This window comes from Balaenoptera acutorostrata, chromosome 5, assembly GCF_949987535.1.
Source record: "Balaenoptera acutorostrata chromosome 5, mBalAcu1.1, whole genome shotgun sequence".
NCBI lineage: Eukaryota > Metazoa > Chordata > Mammalia > Artiodactyla > Balaenopteridae > Balaenoptera > Balaenoptera acutorostrata.
The window spans coordinates 44,327,446-44,350,272 of NC_080068.1; the positions used below are offsets into that span (position 1 = coordinate 44,327,446).

Below are 22,827 nucleotides of genomic sequence, written 5' to 3' on the forward strand. Positions count from 1 at the left end.
CAGGCTCCCTGACCCGGGAACCACCGCTCCCCCACCCGCGGGCGGAGGCTGCCCGCTGCCTGCCGAGCAGGCTGCCCCGTCCGGCCCCGGGGAGCCCGGGCAGCGGAGGCGCAGGGGGCGCCTTTCTCTTTAAGAGCCCCACAGGCGATGCTGATTGGCTGTAGCTATGCGGGTCTTTCTTCCCAGCTCCCTCCTTCGGAGCGCTCCCTCCCCCGCCGCTTTCTCGGCTTTTTCCACACCCCCTCCCCCCACCCCCCTGCGTCCCCTCCGGCCCCTGGCGCTCGCCTCCGGTTCCTCGCCGCAGAGTTCAGCCCCGGCAGCGGTAGGGGCGACTCGCTAGCAATAGATGCCGGGCGCCAAGATTTGCACCCTTAAGCCGCGCTGAACGCCAGAAGAAGAGAGAAGGAAGCAGAGAAGCCCCGGAAAGGCGGGGACGGGAGGTGCGGAAATCCCCTCCTAAAAGGCAGAAGCCGTCGTCCCCACCAGAGAGCTCCGCGCCGGCTGCTCGCCTGCTTGCTGCCGCTGCCACGAGCGCCCGCCTCTCCCCAGCCATGCCAGGCCCGGCCACCGACGAGGGGAAGGTCCCCTTCCGCACCGCCAAGGAGGAAATCCGTGTGGGCTTCGGGGTCGAGGGCTCGGAGGGAGGCGGCGGCGGCCGGGAGAAGCCCGGCGCGCGCGGGCGGCGGCAGGACATCGTCTGGAGGAACGTCTTCCTGATGAGCCTGCTCCACTTGGGGGCCGTGTACTCCCTGGCGCTCATCCCCAAAGCCCAGCCGCTCACTCTGCTCTGGGGTAAGTCCGGCCGGCGCCCCCTACGCCCGGGGCACCGAGGTGAGGCGGCGCTGGGGCGCGCGGGGGCGCGGGTCGCCGCTGGTTTCGGGCGGTGCGGAGCCCCCCTCCGCTCTCCGCTCGCCTCCCCACCACGCGCCCCGGCCCCCCGGCCTGCAGTCGTCCGGCCTTTGGGACAGGCAGGTATTTCTGTGCTGGTATTTTCAACTTCTGCCTCCCCCGTTGTCTGCTTGACTAGGCGCCTTTGGCGGCGCCTGGATGGAGTCGGGGCCCTTCGGCGCCACCGCTGTGCGCAGAGGCGCACCGGCTGAACCCGGGTTCCAGGGCGGGGAGACCGATGGGATGATTGTGTCGCCCAGGCGGGTCCCAGGGGCGCTCCTTTCTGCCGCCCTTCGGCTTCTCAGTCTCCTCTGTGGGCCACGGACCTTGGGGCCGAGTTAAGGACAAGAAAGGGAGTTGCAGCGGGGGTGGAGAGACCCGGCACCGGATCAGTCTTGATGTTCGCGCAGGAGATGGAAGACACCAGTTCCCTTCCTGCCCCTGCAAGGCCCCCATCCCTGCCCCCTCCGTGATCTCTTGTGCCCAGTTGCACTTCTACGGTCCCAGAAGTTTCTCGGCGAGCACACCAACCCCGCGGCGAGAGCGCTCTGCCCCTGGCACAAAGCTTAGACCGTGGCCGAGCAGATCCCCTCCGGGACCTATCCCTTCTGACCAGTGCCTGTCTGTCACCGCACCTGTAGCTCTCCCTTTCGCCACCCTCTTTCCTAGCACCCTCAACCCTGCCGGCATGGGAGGGAGCCCAGGAGCCCCCCCTCAATGCCCCCCACCTCCCGGGGCCCGGGGGCCGCGTGCCTGCCCTACGTGACTCCAGTGACTGACCTCAGAACCACTTCCAACACCCCCTGCCCCAGCAACTGGTTTTGGCCTCAGTCCCTGCAGTGGCCACGTTAGCCGGGACAAAAGGCGCTGGCCTTGATATCCTGGGCTGAGAATTGGACGAGATGATCCAAGAAGCCCTTTCAGCTCTCCTCTCCGAGATCGCCAAGGAACGGGGGCAGGCGAAACACAACCTACTTTTATTCCCAGAGGGGAAGAGGAAGGAAGAAAATAAGAAAACCTCTTTCGGCAAGGCGTCTTATTTAGCATAGTGTCAGCTCCAAATGCCTGGGTTCATAATGGGGCCACTCGTTTCCAAGCCTTCCCCTGAAACTCTGCAGTCCCTGCTCTCGGAAGCAAACTCTTCCAGAAGATGGGGGCCTCTTAGGGGAGTGTGGCTGAGCAGAGCTGAGGAATGATGAGAGGGGCGGGGCGTCTGTGGGGATCTGTGAAGCCTCCCAGAGCCCCCTAAGCTTTGGGTAACCTCCCTGCTCAGCCCTCCCCTGCTCAGTACACCTCAATTCAGTGTCCTTTCTACCATCTTCTTTACTGTTATGTGTTGGTTTCATTCTCCCTGTCTTCCTTCTTCCTTTACTTCCAGATGACTAGATCGTGAGATGCTCAGTCATTGCTTCATGGACACACTCCCCCCACCTGCCAACCAAAACCCTTATTGCCCTGGATCCTCCAGGGAGCTGCTCCCTCTCCACCCCACTCCTTCTCCCTGCAGGGGCAGGACTGTGCCTTTGGACTTCAGAGCTCACCTGCCTCCAGGGGATTGGGGCTTAGCTTTAATAGCAGCAGTGTCAGAGAGCTCAGGGAGAAGTGAGCACTTAAAATATTGTCTTACATGCCTGGAGCTCCACAGACCCACAGGCTCCATCCCTTACAGCCACCCACCCGCTGGTTCTGGCATCCCACCAGGAGCCACAAGGACAAGGCCCCCTCTCCAGGTTTGCCAGTCACCTCTGCCCTTTCCAGACCACTCACCGTGGTGGAGACAGAATCTTTCTTCTGAAAGACCTTGGCCAGAAGACACCGTCCTCGGCCTCAAACTCCTCCAGCTTCCCCGGAGAAGTCAACACACTGCAGAACTCTGGGTTCCCCTTTGTGGGTGATGTTGCCAAGCCCATCCTTGTGCCTTCCTGCATAGTCTATTGCCTTAGCTACTTTTCATCAGTTCCATTCCCTGAATCTTGATTCACTCCCTACCTGGGTTTCATTGCTCCCCACCAAACCAAAAAAAACGAAACAAACAGAAAAAGAGCCGACAGTGGTGGATATTGTACTTTCAAGATTCAAACTTGTGACTTAGAAACATTCCAAGTAAGTGAATGTTATCTGATGGATAGCTTGTGAGAGAAGAAGTGAGGGAGAGAGACAGCTAAGATCAGTGTGCTGATGGCTAGAATCTATAGGGAGACTGTTGATCAGGGTTATTTTCATTGAAAGCCCTGGTGCTGTGAGCTTCAAATTTCTCCCCACTGGATGCCCGTTTCATCATCTCTCCCACTGGCTCTGTCTAGTGTTAGGACTGAGTTCACGCACCAGTGGGCTGTTCGTCCACTTCAGGGACCTGAGTTGTCAAGGCAGTAGGCTTAACTAGCCCATCTATTATTGCTTGCCACCCTCCACCCCAGGTATGGTTGCCCTGGAAACAGGAGGCATCCATGCAGAGCACCCAGCAGAGGATGTTTTAGGTGTTCAGTTGTGCGACGAGTAATTTGCGTGGCAGTAAAATGTCATCCATGAAAGATCCCATCAAGTTGTTCAGTCCAGACCTCCTCCACTGCCTCACTCCCCACCTTTTTATGACTCTCCTTGGGCCCAGAGCAAGTTGTTTTCTCTTCTTACCCTTGCAGTTTTCTGAGTGGGCAGGCTGTCAGAACGGAATGCTCTTGGTGCCCGCAGGTCCTGAGGGATGAGTTTATGACTTGAGCAGAGAACACGACCCTCCAGCTGGAGGAAATATCTTCACCTGAAGCCTTGAGCTCACAAAAGTGCCTGCTTTGAGGGTTTTTGGCCAAAGGAGCAGTTTGTTCATGCCCTGAATCCCAAGATGAGTGGAATAGGGGAGTGAGGAGCTGCAGCTGTGGTGTCGAGGTCAGAGTCCTGGCGCCCCTTCCCAGCAGCTTTGCCCTGTCTCCAGGCGTTCTGGCCACTGGTTTCCAAAAACATGAGGGACTTTTCTGGTTTCCCTTGAAATGTCATCCGAGTCCCCTAAATATGCCTTGGTGACATCATGACAATTTCAGTGACAGTATCAGGCATGCAAAACAGTAACATGCCCTGCTCCCTTCCATCTTGCCCCAGGGCAAATGTGACCATTGCTAAGGTAGAGACAGGATTCTCTGGTGCCCTTCAGGTTGCTGGCACACAGCCTATGGCGAGGAATCTGAGCGGTGGCAGGAATTGACGAGGCGGTCTAGCAGGAGGGAGGGTCAGGAGAGGCTGGGGTTTGGAAGGTACTGGTCCATCAGTCAAATTCTGTCCAATTCGGAGAGTTGCCCAAAGATGAGCTGTCTTCTGTCAGGCCTTGGGTAACCTGAATCCACACCTTCGATGGTCCTGATGTCTTTGTTGGGCTTCTTTTTCCACCAAATCCCTAACATTGTTGAGGCGCTCCCAGAATGCGTGGCCACGGACTTCTGTTTTACCTCCGGGTTTTCTAGGGTGAGCACAGCTCAGAAGAGAAACAACTGAGAATGTGAATCCCTGCTCTCCTACTTACTTACCAGCTGCATGGCCTTGGGCAAATGAACATCTCCAGACCTCAGCTTTCTCACCTGTAAAATGGGTATATCAATACTTCTTGCTCATGAAGTTGTGAGAATTAAATTTGATAATAGGTGTAAACTACTTAGCACAGTGCCTGGACCTTGGCTGATGTCCAGTAATTGTTAGCTGCTCTTATTATTATTCGTCCTGATACTGGCTTTTTTTCTTTAGTAGAAGGAAAAAAGGCCCTCTTGCAGCACAATCAATTCTACAAAGCTGGCACACAACATGGCTTCGTTGCCTCTCTTGCATAGAAAAGATTGCTTTGGCTTGGGAAACAAGGGTTCTTTCTCAAAGTCTCCAAAGAGAAATGAACACAGATCCCCCTGTCCCTCCTCCCTCCCCCATTCCCTTCTCTTTCATCCTCTCTTCCTCCTGTTTTCCTCCAGAAGGCCATTATTTTGTAAAGAAGAATCTTTTTGTTCAGCTGATAACTCACCTGGTCTTTGGTGTTTTCTTTGGGGCTTTTTGAGCAGAGCCAGTTACAATTGCTGTAAAAACAGGGCCAAATCATTTCTCCTAAATGTCTTAGGGTCTCAGTTTTGACTTTTTTCCCCGTTTCTGTCTCCTTGAATCATCTTTTTTTGTTTTTTAAATCTTTAATGCTCAAACTACTAAAAAACTGAAAAACATAAATGAATCTTCCTTTTAAATCTTGTAATTCCCAGCCCATTGTTGCAACTCTTGCATTTTTCATAACCAGGCAAGCACTAAGAGCCCTACCCCAGGCTGGGTGGAGTGCAGCGAAACCCGAGAGAATGGTGTGCTTTTGCTGGCTTAATAGTCCCAACAAGTATAAATATAGGTTGAGGTTAACATTATTAACTCGGTTTTTTTCTAACAACACTGGTCAAGGTCACTGCCAACTGCACTGTCATCCTGAAATGTGAAGTCGCTCTGCAGAGTGGAAAGCAGAGCGGGAATCCCAGCATTGCCACTTAGTTCAACTTCTGGCAGGCCCCTTTCTAGTGTGTGAGCCTCGGTTTCCTGGTCTCTGAAATAGGGATGGTAATACTGAGCTGAAAGTTGTTTTAAGAATCAGGGCAAATGTCAAACTGGTGCCAGAGGATAGACATGCAGTGCCCTCTGTTCCTACCAACCCCACCGTGGGCCAGGCGTCAGGGAACCCGCAGGGCTTCCGTGTCTGTTTGTCTGGGACTTGGAGTTCTCGTGGCTCAAATATAAGGCATAGCCTTTAAATCCAAATAGATTATCCTGACCTCGTGTAACATTTAGCTCTCATCTTGTCCTGATTTGTGTATTGTATAAAATCATAATAATTGCTTGGAAAAGTCACTGAGAGATTTACAAAAGGGTGACACAGTCATGGTGGTTTCTCTGAATTTTTATAAAAGGCAACATCGTCTTTGGTTGGCATTATTCTTGTCGAGCATTTATTTTGACATTCTGTAGTCTCTGGTGTGCGGTCTCGCCATCCCTCTGCTGTGACATGTCCTGCTTCTGTGGAAGTGCCACCCTGGGGTTAAGAGTGTGGACGTGAGAGTCAGAGGATCTGGGTTCAAGGCCCACCCCCCAGCTATAGCCTTGGGCAGGTCGCTCACCCCCCCGTAGCCTCAGCGTCCCCAGCTGCATAGTGAGAAGAGCGGTACAACCAGCAGCATGTGGCAGCTGGAGTGAAAGGAACGAGAGTGAGGCACTTGGCCCTCGGTGCTTCCCTTCGCGCCTTCCCTTCCTTTAGCTCCCCCTTTGGTGGCTGGGACTTGTTCCGGCTGCCCCCTGGTTGTCAGAAAGCCCTGGTCAGGGGTAAAGCAGTTGGTTTTCTGAGTTTGTTTTCCCTGGCAATGGGTTGGTGGCCACCCCAGCAGGGACCCGCTATCCTCCCTCATCAGTGTCTGCCGTTTGTTCACTCTGAGTGTGAACGGCCACGAGAGAGCCTCACAGTTGCACGTGCAGTCACATATTCACTTGTCCACTAATTCATTCATTCTTTTCCTTTTCAACTATTGTCAAAAGATATCAGAATCACTTGGGGATCTTTTAAAATATTCAGAAGCCTGGGCGCACTGCCCCGCCCCCGGACCTACTGCACTGGAATCTCTAGGAGTGAGGTCCTGGCTTTTTTGAAAAAGGCATTAAGGTGTTTCTGATGCACAGCGGGGCTGAGAACCATTATTTAATTCCCTTATCCATATTCAGTTATGCTTATTACTCACCCATTACTTGCCAGGCACCGACACCATCCCTGACTTCACGGCACTTAACGCCAGTTGGCGAGACAGACGGGTGCACAGGTGAGAACCGCCAAGGCAGCATTAGCTGCAGGTGCCAGCCTGGGGGAGTTGGGGAGGCTTCCCGGGGGAGGAGGTGGCTGGACTGAGCCTCCAGGAGGCCCGAGGCTGGCTGGCCAAGGGGTTTGGGTGAGATGGCACTGTAGCCACAGGCTACAGAGCTCCCGAGGGGAGAGGGGAGAGCCAGTCAAGGACCTGGTGGTTCAGCGAGGCTGAAGGTGATCAGGGCCCAGATCCAGGGCAGGAAGATCCAACAGGACCAGGAAGACTGGGAGGAGATCAGGCTTTCGGAGGGGCTGCCCTTCAGCCTCTACCTGCCTCTCACCTCCTCTCACCCATCACACACACCAGCGGCTCTTGGTGTATAACTTCTAGACCAGACACATGGCAGCGGGATGAGTGAGTCTGAAGATTTTCGGGAAAGACCCTGAGGCAGACGCCTTGGAGCAGGTGTGCAGTGGGGCTGGGCACCTCCCTCAGGCTGGCCAGAGCTGAGGGAGAGCTAGAAATAATGTCTCAGCTGGGCCTTTGATCTCACAGATTCAGGGGTATTGTCCCAGGACTAAATTACTAAAATGCCCCAAGGGTATAATAGCACAGGCATACCAGACCCAGGGCTCTCTCCTCCTCCTGTGTTCCTCTTTCCTCTGTTTCTCAAAGGTACAGGTGTGTAGGGGAGTTCTTCTCACCTCACTTCCTCCCTTGAACCTGAGCTTAAACAGCTGGTTCTCACTACCCTCCTCAATGTCCTGCTTCCCATTTCTGCAGCTTATTACGGAGGGCTCTGTGGGTCCCTGCAGGCTGTGGTCCAGCAACATCACCTGGGAGCTTGTTAAAAAGAAAGACTCTCAGACCCCACCCTGGACCTATTGAATCACTACCTGCACTGATAAGGTCTCCAGGTGACCCATCTGCAGTGAACTTAGAGAATCACTCCCTCAAGTCAGGCCACAGGCCGACGGGTCAGAGAAGCTGCACATGGGTGGGATTTGGCAACTCTTTCTTTTTCCGTTTAATGGCCTCCTCCCCTTTGCCTCCCCTCCTCCCCTCCTGCCTCTTTGTAGCTTATTTTAGCACATGTCCCGATCCTGCTTCTCTTGCCAACAAAAGGCTGTTGCTAAAATCTTTCAGCCGGCAGCAGTGATGTTTAATTCATGGGCTAGAAAATTAATTTTATTTTCATGAGTAGAGCTGGAGAAAAATAACAGGAAGTCTCTGTGCATGGCCCTTGGGAATTCAGCTTGTCTGTTTAACTGGTAAAACAGTTAACAGTTCATTTACCAGATGAACTGGTAAAGGCGAGGGGGCCTCAGGAAAGGGTCACCTTCCACAAAGGATGCTTTTGGCTGCAGGTAGCACAAAACTCAACTTAGGATGGCTTAAAAGATAAGGACAATTTCTAATTTCACTGGTAGGTAATCCTAAGGTAGGGCACTTGTGGGATGACTCAGTAATAACATCAAAGTGCAGGTTTCACTTCTGCCATGGTGGCCTTGTGGAATTTAGTTTTCCTTGTGGTTACAAGATGGCTGCCAGAGTTCCAGGAGTTACAACAGTGTCCTACAGAAGAAGAGAGAGGCTGCCCCTTCCTGAAGTCTCATCAGAGAGAAACTCCCTCCTGGTCATCTCACAGCTGATGTCTCCTCAAGTCTCACTTGCAGGATTGTGTCCCAAGTCCCTTGTTAAACCATCACTGGCAAGGGATTCAGGCTAATCAGTGTTAGCCACTGAGCCACATGCCACATGAGGCGGGGGTTAAGAGCCAAACACAACCCAGGCTCTGGGGGAAGGGAGCAGAGGGCATGGCTGCTGGGACAGCCCACACCTCTGCTCCCGGGCCTGCCTTTACTCCCTCTCATGACCTTCCCTCTTTGGTGTCCCCTCCATTCCCTGGAAAGGCTCTGATTTCATATTTTAGCACGCTCTTCCCCTCTACTCCCTACCCGCTCCGCTTGTCTCCAGTCCTGCTGTCATTTCAGCGAGGTGTAAATGTCTGCCTTTTCCGTGAGGCTCTGCGCTCTCCCGTAGCACATCTGCCTCCCCATAGCCTGGCAATGGCCTCTGCTCAACACACACTGTGCTGGGGGAATGGATGCAGGAGGAGACGAGTGAATGAGTTTAATCTTTGTGTGGCCTTTCTTTCTAAGGAAAGTTTTCATGTTGTTTCTTAACTTTAAAGATGTTTTTGCCCCTGTAAGAGAACTTTCCATGTGATTTGGGGGAAAGGACTGGGGAGCGAGAAGCCTTTCTCAGTGCCCCAGGAACCTGCATGCCCCTCTGCACCCGAGTCCACCTGGGAGTCACCCTGACCTCAATGGGGAGCTTGCAGAATTCTCTATCGCTCTGGGTTTTTATGGGGTGAGACGGGGCTGGGGAAGGTTGCTCTGGGCACAGGGAAGTGTTAAATGCCTTGTGGGAGAAAGGAATTAAAAAGAAAAAGATGGACAGTGAGTGACTTAGAATGTGTTCTTTACCAAGGTTTTCCATGGTGACACACTTTCCTCAGGCTGATGAATGGTTTTCTTGGCTGGTCATTGTCTTCATCGTTCAGGTGATGCAGAACGTCAGTGATGACGTCACGGTCAGATTTCTGTTCTCTTGCCTCAAATTTTACTTAAAAGGGCATTTAAAAGTCCACTTTAAAAAAAAGTCCACTTAATCTCACCCAGCAGGTACTCTTTTTTTTAAAAAAATCAATTTATTTATTCATTTTTGGCTGCGTTGGGTTTTCGCTGCTGCACGCGGGCTTTCTCTAGTTGCGGCGAGCCAGGGCTACTCTTCATTGCGGTGCGTGGGCTTCTCACTTCGGTGGCTTCTCTTGTTGCGGAGCACGGGCTCTAGGCGCGCCAGCCTCAGTAGTTGTGGCGCACGGGCTTGGTTGCTCTGCGGCATGTGGGATCCTCCTGGACCAGGGCTCGAACCCGTGTCTCCTGCATTGGCAGGCGGCTTCCCAACCATTGCGCTACCAGGGAAGTCCTGCCCTTAAAATGGAAAAAAAAAAAAAAAAAAAAAATCAAATACCAGTGGACTTGGAAATGAAGAGGTACAAGAATAGAGTTTAGAACTCAGGTTTAAATTTGTTTTCTTCCTGTATCACTGTCTGTTGTATGCATACCATCATGCCCTCGCAATTTGGCTGTATTGGTTTTAGCTCGGTTCCCTAAAGAGACAATGGCTGTAAATGCAACCTGTGACCTGAATGAGCAAGGCCATCTCCCAAAGCATCCTCCACCTCATCGTCAAAAAACATTTATCAAGCAGGCAATTAAATTCCTATGGTCTTGAGCCAGGCACTGTGTAAAAAAACAGAGACCTGGTCTCTACCCTCCTACCTTTTATAACTCAGAGGAACAGCTGTGATTTTCCCCAAGTAGTGTATCCAACTTAATGTTCTCTTGGCATGAGTAGAAGTGGAAAATACTCTTACTTCTTTAAAAGTTCTATGCATGAAATCAGAAATGAATTTCTAAAATGTAACTTTCCTGGAGTAGTTTGTCGGTTCCCTCCTCTAATAAATACATTCATAAGAAGCTTTTGCAGATGGTTACAATGAAGATCGTCTCTATTCTCAGCCTGTGAGTCACTGGAGTGTCCCTGAAAGCATTTGTTTTGCCCTAGAGTCTCTATAAGCAAAAGAAGGTATTTATTAGCAAGTGTGAATAATGCCCACATATCTCCCCCTCCCATCTCCCACCCCCAAATCCATTGTGTTTGGCTCCCTAGCTCCTGACCAATGGGTGAGTCATTAACATTTTTGAGCTCTGCTTGAATTACTCCAGGGTCTTGACTCCATCTGGAGCTACCCTCTGAGCATAGACTGGGTATGAACCTAAACTTGGCAGAGCTCCCACGAGGGTTGGAATAAAGCATAGTTATTAGAGCTAATATTCCTTCCTGCACAGAGCTGGTAGTCAGTCAGTGTTCGCCCAGTGGTTAAAATCATTGGATAACTGTGCCTTCCCTGGTGCTCCTGGAATTCCCAACAATCCAAGAGCTAAAGGGCCAATACCTGGCTCAGTTGCAGGGCTTAAATCTAAAAATAAATCTGTTCTGATTGATTGGTTTCGATTGGTTGGTGCCCTTGTGGGTTGTCAGTTTTTTTTTAATTGAAGTATAGTTGATTTACAATATTGTGTTACTTTCACATATACAGCAAAGTAATTTGGAGATTTATATATATATATATTCCTTTTTTGATTCTTTTCCATTATAGATTATTATAAGATATTAAATATAGTTCCCTATGATGTACTCAAATATTTTTAATATCATCTCTGCATATGCATTTTCTTGTTATCATATGATTCATATAATCTTCAGCTTCTATCCTTTTCTATTTTAACTGAATGAGAACTTTGAAAAAATCAGTCAGTCATTCTGGCTTAAATTTATATCCTATATCATGTAAGGAAAGGTATTAGGGCCCAATCTAAGTTCTGGGGTTGAAAGTAAATCACCTGTCCTAATAAAAACTTCTTTTGTGATAGAGGCAATGTGTGTCTAAAAGGTGATTTTTATTTTCTAGTTTATAATTGCCTTTATGTAAGATTCTCCCCGAAAGATTTGATATTAATCATCAGAAAAAAATAACATTGGAAAAGTCAGATTGTGAAGGTGTATCGCTAAGTGTTGGGAGTTGGGAGGACAGAACGTGGAGGACCTTACCGCTAATCCAGGTGGTACTCCTAGCTCACAGGTCATTGCCCATGATGTTGTGGACGGTGTCTAGGCTCCAAGCAGCCCAGGGTCGGTGCCACTCAAACCATACCTGAGGCTTGGTACAGGGAATTGTTTTAATGATAGAAAATTTCAAACATACATAAAAGTAAAGAGAATGGAGTCTCTATCCCCACACCCACCCCTCACCTGGGGATTTTTTTTTTTTTTGGTAACTTTTTACTTTGATATATAATTTCAGATACATAGAACAGTTGTAAGAACAGTACAGGGAACTCCCATTTACTCTACGCAGACTGAACAATTTCCATCTTATCCCATTGGCTTTATCATATTCTCTATGTGTATATGTATACATATGTGTGACTACTATTTTTTCTGAGCCATTTGAGAATAAGTCGGAGATATTGTGTCCTTTTATCTCTAAATACTTCAGTATGTATTTCCTAACAATAAGAATACAATCACAGTACAATGTTCAAAACCAGGAATTTAACCTTGATATTATCTTTTTTTTTTTTGCGATGCCCAGCAGCATATGGGATCGTAATTCACCCACCAGGAATGGAACTGGCCCCCGCTGCTTTGGAAGCACAGAGTCTTAACCACTGGACCACCAGGGAAGTCCCAACCTTGATATTATCTAATCCACAGTGGATAGCTGAATGTCATCAGGTATCCTAGCAATGTCCTTTATAGCTCCCCCCCCCCCTTTCGGATTAGATTGAAGCAAATTCAAGACAATTGCATCTGTATATACTTAAGTATCCAGTATTAGTTGGGGTAATTCTGGCTACATCGTCCTCATGGAAAACCTCGGGGGCCACCTTTCCCCTACCAACTTCCCCCAGCTCTTTGCGGGAAAACATTTGTGAGGGTCAGTTTTCAGAAGCGGGAAGGGGTAGAAACTGAGAAGCAGACATAGGTAATGAGCGAGGCAGTAGTTCTCAGGCTGGTCTGCGGACTGTGTATTGGGGTTCATCTGAGTTGCTCGTGCAACGTGCAGATCAGGGGGCTCTACCCAGACGGGAGCTCCACCCAGGCCCTACAGGATGAGAACCTCTGGGAGCGACCCGGACTCTCCATTTTAACAGGTGCCACGGGTAGCTCTTATACCCTGTGGTTGGAGGTGCTGTGACCCGGAGGCAGGTGACCTGGGAGTGATGCTGTGTCCCTAGCAGTTTAATGTCACATCCCCACACACGTGCCCCGTCTCAGAACAGGTGCAAGGCTGTTACATTGCCTCCAATTCCACTAGCCCGAGATTCCTTAGGGTTGATAAGAGGCAGCATTTGGGGAATGGGAATAGCTGCAGGGGCTCCTCTCTCAGCACACAGCTTCTTACACAGGGCTGATCCCAAGGGGGTGGGAGTTTCACTGGAGAGAGGAGAGTTAAAGCAGAAGGAGAACCTGTGATCGGACCCGGACCCGGACCCGGAATGCTTTGTGGTGTGGAGTGAGCTTGTTTTCCTGGGGCGGGGTGGGGGTAGGTGCTTGGATCATCCCTGGGGTGGAAGGCTGTTCAGAAGAGGTGAAGAAAACCCAGGAGAAAGCCTCAAACAAACAGCCCTAGGCAGAAACCTCCACCTGCTTGGAAGAGGGCCCTGAAACCTTTCTTAGGACTGCGGAGTGGACTCAGGTGCGGCAGCCAACTGCGCAGCCTCAGCGCCTCCCCTGCCTGATCTTCCCCTCCGGGAAGGCAGCCCCGGTACGAGTAGCGGTGGCATCATTATTATCGATCCCAGGACCAGACAGCGAGTTGGTGCAGGAAATCCGCTGTATAGACGTGACCGCGTTCAGGAAACGTGTCCATTCAAAGAATGGAGGTCGGTGGAGCCCTTCTCTCGGGCCCCTTTCATCTCTGAGGGTCTGGGCTTTCCAGTCGTCTTCATTTGCTGAGGAGCAAATACTTCTTAGACCAGGCAGGCGGGGACACAGTGTAGCCCTGCCTGGGACAAGGCACACTTTAGGGGCGTCCTGGACCCAGGCTCCTCTGCTACCTGAGATACAAGGACCCTTGTAAATGACTCTGACCCACCAAGAGATGACAACCACTGGGGAGACGCTCTAGATGTTCACTGTGCAACCGATGGGCGGCAGTGGGCTTAATTCTAACCTGCATCCTGTCAATGTGGCCACGTGACAAAGGTGACCAGGTGACACAGGTGACCACCCTCACCTAGGACAGTAATCCAAGTGGCTGTTTCAGTTCCTCCCGCTGTTGAATCTTCCTCTCCGTTCTCTTGAAAAGGCGCTGCGCTCTCCAAGTCCTCTTCCATTTTAGCACGAGTGGTTCTCAAGCTGTAGTTCGTGCCAGTTTAGATCTCGGGGCTCATTCAGCCTTGCTCAGGGGAGCCGGGCTGGGTTTCTCTCATTCAGAGGTAAGTGTGAAGAGGCAGCAGAGAGGCTTCCAAACCCGGGCAGGCGTGGAGTCTTCACAGAGAAAGAGAGATGCAAAGTCCTGAAAGCAGAGCTCGCATTGGCGCTGTGCCCAGACTGTGCGACGTGTGGGAGCAGCTCCCGGAGAAGCAAACAGACAGGTGGGCCTCCTTGGCCCCCTGGGGCTGCCAGGTGCTTCTTCAGTCTAAAGGCTGGAGGCAAGAGTCTGGACTCAGATATAGCTTTGCTGATTAGCAAAAGTTCTCATCTCCCAAGTCTCTCCCTGGTCAGGGCCATTCCTAGTGGACATGAATTGGGTTTATGAAAAAAGTATTTGAAAGTGCCAAAGAGGTTCCCGCACCGTCGTGATGATGCTGAATAGGCAGATTGATGTTCTGATGTGTACCCGGGTTCAGGAGCAAGTGAGGGAGCACTTCTGGGGTGCGCTTTTCCACCTGCTTGGAGGCAGGCAGGTGGAGAGATTTAGATGACTAATTAACTTGTATTTTGCACACATTTATGGACATGTGCCCAGCATGGGCCAGATGCTGGGAATACACAGGTGAGCAAGCTATCATTCCTGCCCACAAGATGCTCACGATCTAGAAGAGGAGACAGACCTAGGAGAATTGTAACTCAGTGTGATGAATGCCAGGACCGAAGTGGGCCTGAGGTGCAGGGATGGCTAGAGGCGGTGGGCATTGTAACTGTTTTAATCCACACAACAATAATCCTACAGGGCCTTAATGTCTTCACGGCTGTTCTGAACAACAGCAAAACTTTGCAAACAAAATTATTTCATAACTAAGTAGAGGGGAAGCTTAACCCAATGAATGCATTTGGTGGCAAAATCTGACCTAAACTGTTTATCCTTTTTAGTCTGAATGTTCGTATTGATGTCTTGTGTGACAGACCCACCTTGGGTATTACCATAATGCATAGGCACTCTATTACCTTTATCAAATCTGAACAATTCTGAACCTTGAAGCACATCTGACCCTTGGGTTTTGATGAGGGACTGTGGACTTGTCCTGGTATCGTCTGCATTTTGCATCTGAGGAGGCAGAATGCAGGGCGGACTCATTTGCCCAAGATCCAGAGCTGGTAAGGGGCAGTCAGGCCTTGCGAGAATGTCCTTCTGATGCCTGAGCCCTGCTGGGCACCCTCAGGTGACACTGCCTTGAGAGGCACCGACTTACACAGCAGTGGTTTGGGCACCGGGCTCATGGGTGGCTCTGGAGTGGGGATGGATCGGATAGCATTGCCCAGGGATGTACCCAGGTGGCCGTGACGGGGATGTGGGTGTCAGTCTCCCCCTTGGCCTGGGCTCATCCACCTCAGTCTGGTGGTAGTCAGATCCTATTTAACAGGGAATGGGGATTTTGTGCCTCTCTGCCCACAAGATATGCTGTCGCCCTGTCAAAATCTGTCCACCACCACCCCCGCCCAGGTTCTCTCTCACTGCTTCTTGTCTCCATTCTTTGAACATTTTGTTCCCATCACTGGCTTCTGGTCTGTTACCCCTAAGGTCTCTTCAACCAGTGGGAAAGAGGTACTTGTTAATAATTCTGGCGTTTTGTAGGTTGGCCCCACGATCAGCTTTGTGTACAGGCAGGAAGTAGCCAACAAGGAGAAGTGATTTTAGGGACACAAGCCTTAAATAGCCTTCAAATTACCTTCCTTAGCTGTCCTAGCAATTGGAGCAGGGGTTCTGGGCTGAGGCTGGATGCCTCAGTGGTTTCATGAGCCCCCAAAATAGGTTTTGTGTGTGTTGGCGTTTTTCTTCCATTGGATTCTTAGCAGAGCCTGTGACTTTAAAAAGGTTAAGTGCTGCTGGGTTGGAGTGAGGCTCATTAAGCATGTCAGCATTTCCCAAAAGGATAAACAGTAAATGAGTGTTCATTTATATACTCTCTTCCATTATCCTGTCGTGTATCTATAGTCAATATGATCACTTTCATGCTTTAGTTAATAGCTAGGATAATTAAGCCTTGGTAGGCTGAAGGGAAAACTTGGGAGCTTCTGGATTCAATAGGCTTTTATGGGGTAGGTCTACGTGGAGTCCCCCAAATGAGGGATCCCCTTGGATTGTGGCACAACCCAAGGACAAAAAACAAAGGGTGTTTTTCATCACTTTGCTTACTTCATAATTTTGCCAGGTCTTCTCATCACGAGGGAAGCAGTGATGGTTCCTCCAAGGGCCTTTCCCTGCCTCAGCTTAGCTCTGCTTGTTAAACACACCCCGGTGATAAGAATCTAAGGAGGTAGTGCATGATTTTCCTCTTGCTGCTGTAACAAATTATCACAAAGTTAGTGACTTACAGGAAAACAAATTTATAAACTTACAGTTCCATAGGTTAGAAGTCCGACACAGTTCTCACTGGGTTAAAATCAAGGTGTCAACAGGGCGACATTCCTTTCTGGAGGCTCTAGGGGAGAATCTGTTCCCTTGCCTTTTCCAGCTTCTGGAGGCTGCCTGCATTTCTTGGCTCATGGCCCCTTGTTCTGTCTTCAAAGCCAGGCTCTATCTTCGACCTAGAGGTCAAGTCCTTCTCACATAGCATCACTCTGACCTCCTCTTCTGATTCTCTTCCACTTTTAAGGACCCTTGTGGTTACATTGGTCCCACTTGGACAGTTTGGGATAATCTCATCTTTGAAGTCAGCTGATTAGCAACCTTAATTCCATCTGTAGCCTTACTTCCCCTTTGCCATGTAATGTAACATATTCACAGGTACCAGGGACTAGGACGTGGACATCTTTGGGACATCATGCCTACCACACCCAGACACCAAAGAAAACTAATCTGCATTAATTCCTTTGGTTATTATAAGTACCACCTGGACAGAAACACTCAGTTATGTATAACCTTCCTTCGAGGAGAGCTTGTCCTTGTGAGAGGCATATCAAGGGGTCACGACATTGCAAGTTCTCTGACCTCATCCTCCCCTTCCTGGGACTGGGGGAAATGTCTGGCCATCCCACAGGTTGTGACCTACTTTCCACGAACAGCCCTGGAGCATGTAGCCCTCTTAGGGACCTTCTAAAGGATGTGTTTATGCTAACGTTTGACTGCCCACCTCTGGCTAGTCCCAGGGGTGACATATGTTAGCAAAAATTGGCTGGAGGCAGCTTAGGGTCTTGAAACCATCAGATAAACATTTTATTAGGGATGTGTGTGAGGAGAGATTCCTGGCCTGCCTGGAATATAATTTATGATTGTGTGTGCAGTGTGTGAGCAGGGATGAGAGGACAGAGATGGGAAAACAGAAACCCAACAGTAACATTAGCCACAGAAACAGGTGCAAATCTATGCAGGAAAATGCAGAGGGGGAAAAAAGCCCCTGGTCATTTGACCTGTGTCACATCAAAATGGCAGCAAGACCTTGGAGGGTAGGATGTTCAGGGGGAAAAGGAGTCTCAAGCCAGTAGCAGCATCTTTCCGGGCAGAGGGGCTTTGTCTTGGTGAGGAGATATTGGCTAATTGCATGGATCTGGGGCTTTTGTTGGTTTTGTTTTGGTTCCAAACGGTGGTCGGAAAAGCATCTCTTACAGTGACTGTGCGCAGCCCTGGCCCTGCACAAAGTCCTGAGACTGGGGACAGGGAAGGTAGGGAGAAGGTGACCAAGCAACTCTCCCAGAAGCAGGACCAGCTACATAATTTACAGGGCTGGGTGTAAAATGAAAATACAGGGCCCTTGTTCAATAATTATCAAGAATTTCAAGATGGTGGTGGCAGAGTATTTAGCCAAGCATGGGGCCCTCCTATGGCCTTGCGTTCTCACACTGGTCACACACCATGAAGCATGAAGTGGCCACTGCCCAGGGCAACGTTCCCTGTGTGTGTCCTTGGCTCTCTCTGATATCGCGAGTGATGTTCGAGGCCTCTTTCCCAGGGAGTTAGCAGGACCATGGGCCTTGGCCCCGAGGACTTGCTTTCATATCATAGAACTTGTCTTGATTGCACTGGATATTTGATGCTGCTTGACAGGTACTTTGCTCTGTCTGGGGGCAGCCCACATTCCAGGGGCAGGAAGCAAGAGGGGCGAGGAAGAGAAACTTGGGTTTCCCTTTATCTGCCCTCAACACATGCACACCCACACCTACACCTGTGGAGGTGCTTTCCTCTGCAGGACCCGCGAGCCGCTGAGCCGGTGGCCTGAGCTTCTGCAGCCCCAGCCTGCCCAGGGTCCATCCCTCCCAGCCTGAACAAGATGCCCAAGGGAGACTTGGGGTGGACAGGGGAGGGAAGCTGCGTGGGAAGAAAGAGACAGTTGTGGCCCAGTGAACTGGGGGATGGCGCAGACGTGTCCCGACCAGTGCTTGCCCCCTCTTTCCCAGCAGTTGGTTCACTGGCACTGCTGGCGAGAAGCAGGAGCAACGGCTGGCGTGTCGTCTCTGCAGCCCACCCAGCCCTGGCCGAGCCCGGGGCGCACATTAGCGGTGAGGATGTGGGAGGAAGGGGGGAGCCCAGAGTCTGAACTCCTTGGCCTAGAGAATTTGGAATGTGCCAGAGGAAATACCCGCTGCTGCAGAGAGCCGACCGTGGAGAGCCCAGGGCAGCCAGGGCCCGGCCAGGGGTAGTTGGGGCACCTCTGAAGCTTTGCTGGTGGTTGAATGGGCAATTCCACTTTTCTTCAAGCTAATAGCCCCACTTTTAATCGGCATCCTGGGAGGACAGGGTGGGTGGAGAAATGAACAGAGTTGGAGAGACGCAGAACAGGAAGACTTTGCGTCTGGTTAACAGCTTTCCTCAGGCAGCATGGTCCTTTCACCGAATAGGAGAAACAAAGAGTTGGGGCGTGGGGCGAGACCTGAGGCTGCTCTCTTTCTTTCTGAAGACTTTTATTTTACATCTCGTAAATACTTATTCATCGTAGACAGCCTAGAAAATACAAGCATGCAAAAGAAAAAACTACTTGTAACTCCCCATTTTAGAGATGCCTGTTGTTTACATTTTGGGCTGTGTCCTTCTAGACTTTTTTCTCTGTGCATGACTGTAGTCTTGGTCTCTGCAGTTATACTACAATCCTGTTCTGTTATTAGCTTTTGTCACTCGTTGACACATCAGAAACGTATTTCATGCCTACAGATGTGGATCTTGGGTTTTATTTATTTTTTTTTTTTTAACGGCAGTGGAGTTTTGCAAAGTTTGGATGGACTTGACCCCCGATTGTTGGAAATTTAGGTGGTTCTTTTCTTGCTTTTGTTGCTCTTATTAACAGCACTCCATCCTGGTAGCTTCATCTTCATGCACAACCTTGTTTCCTCAAAAGACGTTTCTAGATGCTTTCCATAGGATATGTTTCTTTTTTAAATTATTTATTTATTTTTAAAATTGAAGTATAGTTGATTTACAGTATTGTGTTAGTTTCAGGTGTACAGCAAAGTGATTCCATTATATATATATATATATATATATATATATATATATATATATATATATATATTTGTTTTTTTCAGATTCTTTCTATTATGGGTTATTACAAGTTACTGACTATAGTTCCCTGTGCTGTACAGTAAATCCTTGTTTATTTTATGTAGAGTGGTGTGTATCTGTTCATCCCATACTCCTAATTTATCCCTCCCCCCTCCATAGAATACATTTCTATATGCATTTTTAAGGCTTTAGACTAGTGGTTCTCAACGAGGGTTGACCCCTCCCTGGCAAGGGGCATTTGGCAACGTCTGGAGACATTTTTGGATGTCACAGCTGGAGCAGAGGTTGCTACTAGTATCTATTGGCTAGAAACCACAGTACTACTAAACATCCTACAATTAGAGAACAGCTCCCACATCAAATAATTATCAAGTCCAAAATGTGAATTAGCATTTCTCAACCAAGGTCGAGAAACTCTGCTTTGGACACATGGCTTTCCGTCCACCGCCGCCCCCCCCCACCCCGCCAACTTTACTGAGATATAGTTGACACATACATGAATTGTATAAGTTTAAGGTGTATAATGTGTTGATTTGATCCATCTATATCTTGCAAAATGATCACTGCCATAGCATTAGCTGACACTTCCATCCTGTCACATATTTACCATTTCTTTTTTGTGGTGATGACATTTAAGATCTACTTTCTTGGGGCATTGAGCTGCCGACTGGAGCAGTGAGCAGCCTTGCTGAGCGCCAGAAGAGTGACCTAATAGAGCCAATCTGCAAGGACTGGAAAGGAAGGGCCAGATACAGCAACTTATTCATCGCTATAAAAGGAGAGCTTGACATGCCCACACCACTGGACCTCTAGAAACTCTCCTGAGTGAATTACAACAGGAGAAAATCAGACTTCTATGCAGTGGATGCTTGATGCATTTTTAGAAGCCTGAGTTTGCCACCCAGAATTTAACGAGAAACCAGCAATTAATGGAAGGGCCAACTGTAATGCAAAATAGCTGAACCTGAATCTTTTACAAAGATAAAAGATGTACTTCAAAGTCTACAACAAATGCTTCATTGTGGAGAAGACTATGCTGTATCACTTCCTCTGAAGCAAGCCCAAACACTGAGTTCTTGTCTATCAACACATCCCAGGGAGAGGGAAATTTCATAAGAATCAAAAAATCTATTCAGAACATCAGAGAGTCCAGGATTCTACATGACCTGGTGGGACCCCTCGCCCAGGATCTCCCTTGCCTTGCTTATGCTTGAAGCCGTGTGGCTCACAGGGTCTTGGTGCTCTGGCCGGGTGGCAGGCCTGAGTCTTTCAGGTGGGAGAGCTGGGTTCAGGACATTGGACCACCAGAGACCTCCTGGCCCCATGTAATATAAATCGGTGAGAGGTCTCCCAGAGATCTCTGTCTCAATGCTAAGACCCAGCTCCACTCAACGACCAGCAAGCTCCAGTGCTGGACACCCTTTGCCAAACAACTAGCAAGACAGGAACACAACCCCAGCCATTAGCAGAGAGGCTGCCTAAAATCATACTAAGTTCACAGACACCCCAAAACACACCACTGGACATGGTCCTGCCCACTAGAAAGACAAGATCCAGCCTCATCCACCAGAACACAGGCACCAGTCCCCTCCACCAGGAAGCCTACACAACACACAGAACCAACCTTACCCACTGGGGGCAAAAACAATGGGAACTATGAACCTGCAGCCTGTGAAAAGGAGACCCTAAACACAGTAAGTTAAGCAAAATGAGAAGATAGAGAAATACACAGCAGATGAAGGGTCAAGGTAAAAACCCACCAGATCAAACAAATGAAGAGGAAATAGGCAGTCTACCTGAAAAAGAATTCAGAGTAATGATAGTAAAGATGATCCAAAATCTTGGAAATAGAATGGAGAAAATGCAAGAAACGTTTAACCAGGACCTAGAAGAACTAAAGAGCAAACAAATGATGAAAAACACAATAAGTGAAATTTAAAATTCTCTAGAAGGAATCAATAGCAGAATAACTGAGGCAGAAGAATGGATAAGTGACCTGGAAGATAAAATAGTGGAAATAACTACCATAGAGCAGAATAAAGAAAAAAGAATGAAAAGAATTGAGGGCAATCTGAGACACCTCTGGAACAACATTAAACACAACAACATTCAAATTATAGGGGTCCCAGAAGAAGAAGAGAAAAAGAAAGGGACTGAGAAAATATTTGAAGAGATTATAGTTGAAAACTTCCCTCATATGGGAAAGGAAATAGTCCATCACGTCAAGGAAGCCTAGAGAGTCCCATACAGGATAAATCCAAAGAGAAACATGCCAAGACACATATTAATCAAACTATCAAAATTCAAATACAAAGAAAAAATATTAAAAACAACAAGGGAAAACCAACAAATAACATACAAGGGAATCCCCATAAGGTTAACAGCTGATCTTTCAGCAGAAACTCTGCAAGCCAGAAGGGAGTGGCAGGACATATTTAAAGTGATGAAAGGGAAAAAACTACAACCAAGATTACTCTACCCAGCAAGGATCTCATTCAGATTTGACGGAGAAATCAAAACCTTTATAGACAAGCAAAAGCTAAGAGAATTCAGCACCACCAAACCAGCTTTACAACAAATGCTAAAGGAACTTCTCTAGGCAGGGAACACAAAAGAAGGAAAAGATCTCCAAAAACAAACCCAAAACAATTAGGAAAATGGTAATAGGAACATACATATCGATAATTACCTTAAAGGTAAATGGATTAAATGCTCCAACCAAAAGACACAGGCTGGCTGAATGGATAGAAAAACAAGACCTGTATATATGCTATCTACAAGAGACCCACTTCAGACCTAGGGACACATACAGACTGAAAGTGAGGGGATGGAAAAAGATATTCTATGTAAATGGAAATCAAAAGAAAGCTGGAGTAGCCATTCTCATATCAGACAAAATAGACTTTAAAATAAAGACTATTACAAGACACAAAGAAGGACACTATATGATGATCAAGGGATCGATCCAAGAGGAAGGTATAACAATTGTAAATAGTTATGCATCCAACATCCAACAAGGCAAATGCTAACAAACACCCATAAAAGGGGAAATCAACAGTAACACAATAATAGTAGGGGATTTTAACACCCCACTTTCACCAATGTACAGATCATCCAAAATGAAAATAAAGAAGAAACACAAGCTTTAAATGATACATTAAAGAAGATGGACTTAATTTTGATATTTATAGGACATTCCATCCAAAAACAACAGAATACACTTTTTTCTCAAGTGCTCATGGAATATTCTCCAGGATAGATCATATCTTGGGTCACAGATCAAGCCTTGGTAAACTTAAAAAAATTGAAATCGTATCAAGTATCTTTTCTGAACACAATGCTATGAGACTAGATATCAATCACAGGACAAAAACTGAAAAAAATACGCACACATGGAGGCAAAACAATATGCTACTGAATAACCAAGAGATCACAGAAGAAATCAAAGAAGAAATAAAAAAGATACCTAGAAGCAAATGACAATGAAAACACGACAGCCCAAAACCTATGGGATGCAGCAAAAGCAGTTCTAAGAGGGAAGTTTATAGCAATACAGTCCTACCTCAAGAAACAAGAGAAATCTCAAATAAACAACCTAGCCTTACACCTAAAGCAGTTAGACAAAAAAGCACAAAAAAA

The 22,827-nt window shown here is 48.5% G+C and overlaps 1 protein-coding gene across 1 annotated transcript in view; it reads left to right on the plus strand.

Moving 5' to 3' along the window:
* The first annotated feature begins 252 nt into the window (after nt 1-252).
* SCD5 (stearoyl-CoA desaturase 5) overlaps nt 253-22,827 on the plus strand; it is a 155,669-nt gene continuing 133,094 nt past the window's right edge. The window contains exon 1 of the mRNA XM_057547376.1: nt 253-792. Within this exon, the coding sequence (XP_057403359.1) occupies nt 552-792 (241 nt within the window). The 5' untranslated portion in view covers nt 253-551. The remainder of the gene's footprint in view (nt 793-22,827) is intronic.